Source organism: Hyperoodon ampullatus (assembly GCF_949752795.1).
Source record: "Hyperoodon ampullatus genome assembly, chromosome: 15".
In the NCBI taxonomy this organism is placed as follows: Eukaryota; Metazoa; Chordata; class Mammalia; order Artiodactyla; family Ziphiidae; genus Hyperoodon; species Hyperoodon ampullatus.
In genome coordinates, this window is record NC_136928.1 from 9,856,539 (window position 1) to 9,867,118 (window position 10,580).

A 10,580-nucleotide genomic window follows, 5' to 3' on the forward strand; every position below is an offset into this window, starting at 1 on the left:
CAAAGCCGGTGTGGGGGAGAGGAAGGTGGTCAACACCAGATGCAGGGCTCCCGCTGCGGCTCTGCGCGCCCACACTTCGGGCTGAGCCCCCGCCGCAACGTGGACACCCTCCGGCATCCACAGGGGGCCTCCGCGTTCCACCCAGATGTTCAGAAACGCCGCGGGGCCCTAACATCTGGAAAGGGAGCCACTCTCCCTGGCCTGAGGGTCCCGGGCTGGGAGAGGGGCTGGAGTCAGGACAGTTCAGGGGGCCACGCCAAGGAAAGCCTGGGAGGGGATCCGGGGCTGGGTGGAGAGGCGGCCGGGGGCAGGCAGCCACCTGACCATCAGCGCAGCGGGGAAGGGGCGGGTTCACGCGGGAAGCTCAGCCCGGCCCGCTCCCGCCCGCGTGGGCGCCCTGAGCCCACGGTCCGCGAGGCCCCGCGATCCGGGGGCCCGCGCCTCCGCAGGTCCGGGGGACGAAGGGGCCCAGTACGCACCTCCCCGGAGCGCCCCGCCGCCGCCGCCGCCGCGCCTGCTCGGCCCCCGCGTGGCGCCGTACCCGGCTGCGGCCCTCGGAGCTGCCCTGAATGGTTTAAAGGGCCGAGCAGCCCCTCCCCCGGCGCCCCGGGCCGAGCCGCGCCGCCCGCCGGGACGTGGAGTCCGCGCCGCCCCAGCCCTGGCGCTCGCGCCCAGCCGGAAACTACAACTCCCGAGCCCCCGCGCCCGAGTCACGCTGGAGGGGTGGGCGGTGCCCCGACTTCTGGGGACCTGGACGCCGAGGGCGGTGGCGTGGGACCCCAGCGGAGGCTCTGACACCGATGCCAAGAGGAAAGCCCCGTCTACCCTACTCCTGCGGGGAAAGCTTCGGGAGGCGGGGAGCTCCTGGTGTGCACCGCCTTCCCGCTGAACGTGTGATTGTCACTGCGCACGTGGCTGCAGGAAGCCTCCCTCAGCCGCCGCGCACATTTTGCACCTGGACTGGCCGACAGTGACTTCGGGTAGCCTCCCTCCATGTGGCACCCCGTGCCTGCCGCTGTCCAAGGCGAGGCGGGTCTGCAGGGAAGCAAGCGCAAAGCCTTGGCTGTTCCTTAGGAAACTCTAGCGCTCTGGATTTGGCTTTTGCTTCCCTCGGCTCAGCAAACTCTGGAGGAGGGCTACTTTCATCAGATACATTTTATTTTCAAGGGTACGAGTACACAGTGTACCGTCGAGAAGTCAGTGTCCAAAATGTGTTTCCTGACTGCTGAACACTCACTTGAAACAATATCCATTCTAAGTAGACACACTTGGCCAGGTGTTGGGAGGCAAGAGAGAGGAAGGCAGGAGACCCAGAGAAATCTGGGGAAAAGCAAACAGGATACTGTGAGGATAAATTACCCAACAGCTTCACCAAAATTTATGTTGAATGAAAAAAATGCACAACCTAAAAGTTGAGAATTGTTTTATTCGGTAGACTTTCTGAGGACTCACGCCCTGGAGGCAGCCTCTCGGATACCTCTGAGGGACCGCTCCAAAGAAGCGGGGGAGAAGCCAGGATGGGAGTTTTTGCAAAACCCAGGTATTTGTAGTATCAAAAGCTTAGTTAAAGACCAGTAAACAGACACCTCAAGTTAATGAGTTAGCACTTTGCTAAGAGTCTGGGCTCATTGAAATCATTCCTTTGATATGCACCTTAACTATCTAGGGCCAGTATCCTGCTTTTCTCCACCCTGAATCCCCTCAGGGTGCACAGCTGGGGATGGCTGCAGGCTTGATGGTCACATCTTTTTTCCTAATATGGCAGGAGACATTCTTCGTCCACACTTAACAGGCCAAGGGTGCCCTCCTAGACATTCTTTTCATGATTAAAAGGGCAGGAAATCTTCCTTTCACACACCGGAAGTGTACCTGGCACTCTAAACGGCAGCCCAGCATCTGTTGGAGCCCTTGTGAGACAACACTGGGGCTGACAGACCTTTACCTGAAGGGAGCGTGGGCCCAGGCTGCCGGGAACCAGGGAGCTTAAGTTCGGCAGCACTGGTGAAGCAAATGTAATAGGCAGAAACAGGGCCCTGTACCATGGGGGAAATGGAGAAGATAAACTAACTGGACGACAGCTTGAGGAAGGAGAAACCTTTCTGGACCCAGTGGAAGGTAAAAATGGAAACAGGAAACCTGTTGGAGGGCCCTCTTCCAAATTGCATCAGCACAAGTAGTTAAATCAGGGTCAAGAAGTATGGCAGTGCACGGCGATCACTGTACGAGAATACCTGGCTGAAGGACCAGCGGGGTGTAAAATCCAGTCCATCTGCTGGCCATGCTGTGCCCCAGGACAAGGGAGTGCCTCTTTCTAATTTACCAAGAAGCACCAACTTCCTGCCCAGGGGTGTTCTCCTTGGAGCAGGCACCTTTTTCTCATCTGCCCAATGGTGCCGTGAATGCTCAGCATTTCCTACTGCTTTGGAAGCTTTGCAATTTTTTTTTAATATTTTCTTTTTTTTTTGTGGACCATTTTTAAAGTCTTTATTGAATTTGTTACAATATTGCTTCTGGTTTTTATGCTTTGGTTTTTTGGCGGGGAAGCATGTGGGATCTTAGATCCCTGACCAGGAATGGAACCTGCACCCCCTGCATTGGAAGGCAAAGTCTTAACCACTGGACCACCAGAGAAGGCCCCTGGAAGCTTTGCAATTCTTTCTCTTTTTTTTTTTTGCGGTACGCGGGCCTCTCACTGTTGTGGCCTCTCCTGTTGTGGAGCACAGGCTCTGGACGCGCAGGCCCAGTGGCCATAGCTCACGGGCCCAGCTGCTCCGCGGCATGTGGGATCTTCCCAGACCGGGGCACGAACCCGTGTCCCCTGAATCGACAGGCGGACTCTCAACCACTGTGCCACCAGGGAAGTCCGCTTTGCGATTCTTAGTCAACATTTACTATCACCTGTTGAGCTGGGTTTCAGTTCCTCTCCAACCACGATCACAGGGAAGGCCTGAGAGAGCTACTCAGGTTCTAAACTGGCTGTTCTATCCTAAAGTAGGGGTGAGGCAAGCACTCCAGAGCCTTGACAAGGAGGCAGATTTTGGTTTAACATGACAATCGGAGTCATCCCTAAAATAGAGACTTAGCCCAAGACAGAAGGGCTCTTCATGGGTAGTCCGTAGGGAGGAGTTGTGTATCAGGTAAAAAGTAGGACCAGATGTCTTTAAAAGGCCCTTCCAGCTCTAATGCCACGTGAGTCTACTTGTTATGCTCCAACCAGGACAGTTCTTAAAACAGGCAGAACAAGAGATGAGATTTCGAGTGCTGATTCTGTGCTGCTGAATGACTTTAGGGCAGCATGTAATCTTCACTTCCTTATGTACACAAGTGATTTCACAACTCTTGGCAAAAACAGTGCTATAAAAATAGTAAGTTTATTGGTTGAAAAAAATACTGTATTGGAAAAGTACCTTCCTTCCAGGATTTTCAAATAATTTCCACGTCACTTTATTCACCCATAGGCAGAAACGTTGGAAATGAGAAAAGAGAAGAATGTATAGCTTTTTACACACTCAACGACACAGCCAGTGCAACCAGTCTCATTCTGGTGGCTCTGGGAAGGCAGCGGGGCCATTCACTCTCTTCCCTTCTGGCATCACTCCACCTCCTGGGGAAATCTGGGGTGGTTTGGTCATTTGATTCCTCAGGGACAGGAGTTCAAGGAAGGAGGGAGCTTAAAATGTTTCAGATAATTGTCTCCATTCCATGGTTCTTCTTCCCAAAGAAGGCTCAGAGGTAGGAAAGTTATCTGTCCTTCGTTTTCTTTCTATACACCTCATTTATATTTGTGACCAGCTGGGGGATCCCTACCCTACCATCCACAGATCCTGCCAGATGCACAGCAAACTGGATACCCACCACCCCAAAGGGTTTCTCCCAGTTTCGTGGGCTCATCTCTAGATGGCAGTGCCCCTCAGAGTGGAACAATGGAGACGGAATGTCCCTTTCACAGGCTCATCCACAGGGAGAAGCATTTTTTTTTTGGCCACGTCGTGAGGCATGTGGCATATTAGTTCCCCGACCAGCAATCAAACCCACGTCCCCTGCATTGGAAGCGCTGAGTCTTAACCACTGGACTGCCAGGGAAGTCCAGGAACAAGCATTTCTTATCGCCCACGTTGGTCCCACTGGCTGGCCGGGCTCCTACTCTCACTCAGTACAAAAAGCTTTGCATTCTCCTTTTCCCTTCTTGCGTTACCTTCTTCAAAGACTTCCACACTTGCCAGCTGGCTGGAACTCAAGCTTTAGTGTTTACTCTCGCACAGCCCAAAGCCCCTGCAGGCCCCCGTTTCCTTCTATTAGTCACCACCCACTGTGGCCCAGGAAACACAAAGCCTTAAAATCCAAGGCGCAGCCTTAGTAAGTGAAGACCACTTCATTTTGGATGAACGTGAAATACGCTTGTCAGGCTACAAGACTTTGTTTTTTAAGGCGGCTGAGAACATACCTAGTCAAATGAGTGTTGATTCTGAAGCCGTCTGCCGGAAAGCCCCAGCTAGTCTAATGCTGTTGCCACTGCGCCAAACAGCACAGGACAGTCCTCTGTGGGACATCTCTAGAGCCTCTGGGAAATGCTCTGGAACATGCTCCTTGAGGGCAAAGCACTGATAGTTGAAAACAGCTGGAAGACATCGAGAGGCAAGGCCGGTAACCACACTGGGTAGTACTACCTTGGACCGGGATGAGGTGTGCCAGAAGCAACGAGCGGAGCCGTCAGGCTGTCAGTGGGCTGAGGGCCATCACCAGAGAAGCATCTCAGGCATACCTGGAGGGATGGCACCACCACCACCGACAGGCCTGCTGTGAAGGGCAATGCCTCACTTAAGTACCAGGCGTAGCACTTTATATAGCCTCGCGGCACAAATTAGCTACAAATTAGAATGTTTTCTTGGGTGGAAAATATTTGATGTGCACTTGATAAAAGCAAAGGGCATCGAGAAAAAGCTTACAAGCAAGATATTACCATCATTCTCTTACCTGAGACTGTTAGCATTACACGACAAACACACAGAAGGACAGGATAGGTACACAGTTCTCACAGGATTGGAGGCTAAAATGTCAGGTGCCATGCCCCCAACCTCCTCTTCTGGACTTGTTTCTAAATTCTATAATAAATCCAGGAAACGGGCCATCCAGCCGTGAGAAGATGAACCTCAAAGTATTTCCAGACTAGGAAGCCTAAAAGTTCCAGTGAAATCCTACGTCCAAGTCAGAAGATCAGCTGAAGAGCTGGAAGACTAAAATGACTGGTGCTCTGAGCTGCAGGAAGATTGGGGATAGAGTACGGCATAGTCTCCTTGACCCGGGGGGCTCTGGAGGGTAGTTAAAGTTAAAAGTCGAAAGGCACTTGCAGCCTGGCTGAATGAGGACAGACTTTCTCCTTTGAAAGTAGAACTGAGCCCAGGACTGGCCAGTTTAAGGCACTGAACCTTGGGCCAGCCCTGGGGCTCAGGAGCGTGCTGGTCCCTGGCTGCCTTCACAGCCAGGCCCTTCTCATTTACCCACCTCACTCACCTTCCCCGCGAGCTGGGACTTGCTGCATTTTAATGATGGAGCCGAAGTAGCTGCCTTGCCCCATTTCAGAGAGGGTAGATTTGCAGGGGTGTAGGGCATGAACCAAAAGTGCTCTCAGGTGTCCTTTAAGAGAAAAGCTGCTGAGAGGGACCAGCCAGACTGATCTTGAGACCCTGATGAGGAAAAACCTCTGGGGCAGGGGGCTTTGGTTTGAAGAAGTCTCAGTGCTCACGGGCTCACTTAAACCCCATACTTCAAGTCACTGAGGTTAGGCCCATTTGCTGGAAAACTGAAGTGGCTTGGAACTGCAGTGCGTGCGATTGCTTGTGCATTTCTCAGACTGTGGCCCAACTCTGCATTAGGAAAAATGTTCACTTAGGTGAAAGCAGTGATATTCCTGGGATCTTTATTCTCAGGATCTATTGGGAGCTTTATATACTCTATTCTCTTGGGAGGTAGGAAAGGAGAAAGCACAGAGCAGGGGAAGCGCAGATGAAAGAGGCTCGTTTCGCTCCCTCCAGGGCTCTCTTCAGGCTTTTTTTTTTTTTTCTTTTTCCTAACTAGGGCTTGAAACAGGTAATTATTGCTAATGTTGAATTTCCCTTTGTATGTACATTCAAGGCTGTTAAATCACATTTGGAAACACAGTTTCAGGCTTGTTTTGATAATTCCCTTTTAGCCTGAGCAGAGGAGGGTCTGTTCACAGCTAGGGATGAGGCTGGAAGCTGGAATTCTGTAGTCCAAACCCCGGCAGGTTTTGCTGCAAGAAATCCTCACAGTTTAGTCCTGGCATCATCTTTCTACATCTCCTTACCTAGACCGTGTGAAGCGGTGGAGCATGGGAGAAACCTGCAAAAACCATGAAAGGGGAGGAAGACATGCTCACAAGTAGGTGTCAAAGAGGATCATCTCCCTCGACTGGTATCAGAATTACTGGGAGAGCTTGTCAGAAAGGTAGACCCCAGAACCCCATCTCCGAAGTCCTGAGCATCCGTAGGTGAGCAGTCACACTGGGAGGTGAGGGGCGGGGTGGAACTGATGGATTGGGAGACAAAAAAGATGAAGGAAAGAAAAGAACAAAGGAACAGAGCTGAAGAGATGATCTAGGAAAGCACGGATGGAAGTGAACAGAAACACAGAAGGAAGGAACCGTAAATAACAAACTGGGCTTATGGAGCTGGGCGGAGCAGCGTGGTCAGATGCCCTGGGGCACGTGACCTTGGTGAGAAAGCAGCACGTTGGCAGAAGGTCTCATAAGCCTCATCTCTCCCCGAAATCTCTGCTTCCAGAACACCAAGCTAACCATACAAAATTCTCAAAAACGTCCAGAACATTAGGCTGGTCAAATGGGCCAATATTCGAGAAAGAATGGCTACAAGGGAGGTGGCCAGGCGTAGTCCCTGTGACACCCTTTTCCTGTGGATGTGGCAGTTCTGGGGCGGGGGGGCCGGTCCTCAAGATCAGCTCAGACTGGTCCTGGCACCCGCAAACTAGGGGCGGCTCCCTGGACAGCGACTCCAGTCTGGTCAGTGTCGGTCCTGGCGCTTTGCAATCTCCTCCTGTATGCGCAACTTGAGGGCCTCTCGCATGGGTGGCTCCAGAGGCGTGTGTGCTGACACCTCCTCGCTCACCCTTCCTGGATCATCATCCTACGTGGAGGAAGAGTCAGGAAGCTCAGGGCCTGGCCTCTTCTGAAAAGGCGACCTGCCCTGTCCCTAGACAACACTCTCACAGAACTCTGTTTGACTCACAACTTCTGGCAAGTGCCTGTCATTTCCCAGGTGTCCCCTGTAACAGGGACTCTCAACTGGGGGCCATGAGCCCTCCCTGTTGCCTGCTGAGAATCACTGTGTGACGGGAGTGACTTGTGCTCAAAAGCATCGCCCAGCAGTCTGTGCTGTCATGTGGAACAAACACTTCCCACGGGCCCTGAGGAAAACAGTGGCTCCAGGTCTGGCAGTGATTTCCATCACGGCCCAGGACCTTCAGGCTGCAGCTGTTTCCATCGGGCATACCTGATACACGATAACTGAAGTGACGTCTCCGCTGTCCGCCTCATATTCTAAGCAGAAGAGCTGATGGCCAGGGGGCTCTGGCTCAGAGCTGCCACTACTGCTGCTTTCACCAGACTCCTCACAGCCTGGGCTGCCTGGGTGGGTAGAGCCATCTGGAAGGATGAACCAGAGTGAGAGGGAAGGGAGGAAGGCTGCTGGAACCCCTGCCCAGAGATGATACAGGAAAACATATTGTAAAGCCCCAATCTTCTCATGGACCCAGAATGTACGTGTGTGTGTGTGTGTGTGTGTGTGTGTGTGTGTGTGAAATCAGCCGCCTATCAGGAATTTTATTCACCTTTGTATCCCTGCCCCAGGACCAGCACAGTCCTACCACACAGTCGGTATACAATGCACATCTGTCTACACGGTTGGAAGGTAGTGGAAAGGTGAATAGGGCTCTGCCTGGGTTCAAATCCAGGCTCTGCCATTTACTTCTCTGAGATCTCCATCAAGTTACGAAACCTCTCTCTGCCCATTTCCCTGACTGCGAAACAGAAATGATAACAGTTCCCATCTTACCGGGTCCTCTGAAAGCTAAATGAATGACTGCACATAAACTCTAAAAACACTCATAAGGGAAGCTCAGCAAATTTAGCATCGTACGTTAACTATTGTAATCTCTAGATCGCAAGTAAGCTGGGGAAAAGCCCATTAACTGGGTTTGGGCTTCATTCCACAATGATGTCCTCGTGTCTTGGAGCTGCGCCAAACTTTTTTCCTGTTAGCTGGTGGGAGTGCGAAAATATAGTACGCTGGGGGCAAAGCGGCGGACAAGTTGCCGACTCTCAGGGACGTCCGGTACTAGTGATGCTTAACTGCGGGCCTTGAGCCCTCCCTGTGCTGCGGGCAGGATCACTGAGCCGCGATTGGGGAGCGTCGAGATAGACGTTGGAAATGAAATGAGCCTTGGGAGATAGGACGTAGTTTTTTCCCAGAGAGAAAAGAAGAGCGCGTGGAGAGGGCCCGGGGGCAGAAGAGCGCGCGGGGCGTGCGGCCTCACCTCGATGTCGCGGCAGGTACACCTGCAGGTCGGGCTTTCGGGGCCGAGTGGGCGCGGGCGTGTGCCGCCTCCTCGCCTTCTCCTTGGCCGCCTGCTTCACCTTCTTGTCGTAGTCGTCCCTGCGGGGAGCCGAGCGGGAGTCAGGGACGGCCGGGCCAGGCCAGGCTGGGGCTGGCAGCCGTGGCGCGGGGCGGGGCGGTACCGGGCGAGCTGGTTCCGTCGGATGTGGTGCACGAAGCCGTGGCTCATGTCCAGCCGCCCGCCAGGCTTGCAGCAGAGCCCGGGCCCGGGCCCCGGCGCCGCTTCCATCTGGAGCCCCTGTGCGCGGAGCCGTGGCCACCGCCGCCGCCGCCTCCTCAATGGCCTCAACTGCCACCCTCCTGCCCCGAGAGCTCCGCGCCCCTCCTTGCTCGACTTTCGAACCTGCGCCTTGACGTCGGTCGGGAAACGGCCAGCCGGGCCGAATGTCCCAGCGCGCGGAGTTCCTGGAGCGGGCGCGGCGGGGCGGGGCGGGGCGGGGCGGGGGGCAATGGGGCATGCGCAACTTCCACTCCCGGGCGGGGCTTTTCTTTCGTTGGGACATTATCAGTAGGAAACCAGGATTTAGGCTTAGTGCTGCTACATCAGAAAATCCAGAAAAACACAAAGCACCCATCACACCATTCAGCGTTCGGTGTGGAGCCTTCTCGTCCTTTTTCCTGTGCTTGGATGCTGTGAAACTCCATCACCAGCTGCGTGACCTTGGCTGACTGTTGAGCCCCAATGTGTCTCAGTTTACTCATTTGTAAATGGGGGCACTGAGATCACCTACCTCCAAAGAGATCGTGAGGAGGCGAGTGCCAGGGCAGGGCACACAGCGGCGCCCCGGCCGCCCAGCCCAGCCCGCGGCCCGCCCGGGGCTCCGCGCCGCCGCCGGCGGGGACGCCCCTTCCAGCCCGCCCAGCACCAGAGCTCTGCGGACTTTCCCGCTGCCCAGCTCGTCTCGGCGCCCACCGGACCGATGTCTTAACTCTCGGCGTGGGAGGACCCAGGGCCTTTCAGGCGTCTGAGCCTGTGCCATTTTTGAATCCTCTTTAAAAAGAGACAAAAGTAGGAATCCGTGATTAGAACAGGGACAGACTGGTACATCCACACAGTGGGATGCCGCTGAGCAATCAAAAGGAACGAGCACTCAACAACTTGGATGAATCTCAAAACAAATACGCCGAGTGAAAGAGGCCGGGGATAAAAAGAGGACTCTCTGGGTGCTTCCATTTATATAAGACTCTAGAAAGTGACACTGATCTCTAGCGACAGAAAGCAGATCAATGGTCGGGGCAGGGGAACACTTTTGGTGGATGGTGGTTAGGTTCATTATCTTGATCGTGGTGGTGGTTTCAGAGTGTATACATACCCCTATCAGTATTCAGCAAATTGCACACTTTAAACGTGAATTTTATTGTATGTCAATCACACCTCAGTAGAACTGTACAAAGTATTGAATAGTTCAGGGTTGTGGAAGGGGTCGTGAAAGTCACAGACCCTGAAGCTTGAGCTTTATTAGCGTCACTAGTCTCCTTCTGCTCGTCGTTTGCATTTTTCTGTGATACCAAGAACAATCCTCTAAATGTGGAATTAGAGCCGTCGTATTGCTCCACGAAGGCGATGACTTGGGGATGTCGCCTAGTTCTGTGCGGGGCCGTCGGTCTCCGAGGCGCGGAGACTGGAGACGACCTGCCAATTCTGGTTTGGGGACACAGAGTATCTTGAAGACATCTGGGGCCCAATGATAACTTTTTTTATCCAGAATATCCGCAGCCAGTGAAAGGTTCCTGCCTCTTTAAGCTGGTAATAATGAGTAAAGTGGCAGTAGGCCCGCCTATCGGTCTCAGGTGCGCGCGCATCCGCAAAGACCCGCCCCTCCCCCCCCACCCCGCCCCCGAGGCGTAGTACTTCCCAGAAGTTCTCTGCGGCGTGATTTGTCCCCATCGGCGACTCGTAGAAAACCTTGGGCTTGATAGCAGCTCCGTTTC

The 10,580-nt window shown here is 53.8% G+C and overlaps 1 protein-coding gene across 1 annotated transcript; it reads right to left on the reverse strand.

The window, feature by feature from the left end:
- Positions 1 to 6,858: 6,858 nt before the first annotated feature.
- Positions 6,859 to 9,628, reverse strand: LOC307063965 (UPF0561 protein C2orf68 homolog; the record flags this gene model as incomplete). The annotated part of the gene is made up of 6 exons (XM_079720374.1): positions 6,859 to 7,160; positions 7,527 to 7,678; positions 8,569 to 8,687; positions 8,992 to 9,186; positions 9,229 to 9,317; positions 9,380 to 9,628. 6 exons carry the CDS (start codon positions 9,626 to 9,628, stop codon positions 7,038 to 7,040), a joined length of 927 nt encoding a protein of 308 aa, XP_079576500.1. The 3' UTR covers positions 6,859 to 7,037.
- Positions 9,629 to 10,580: the final 952 nt, after the last annotated feature.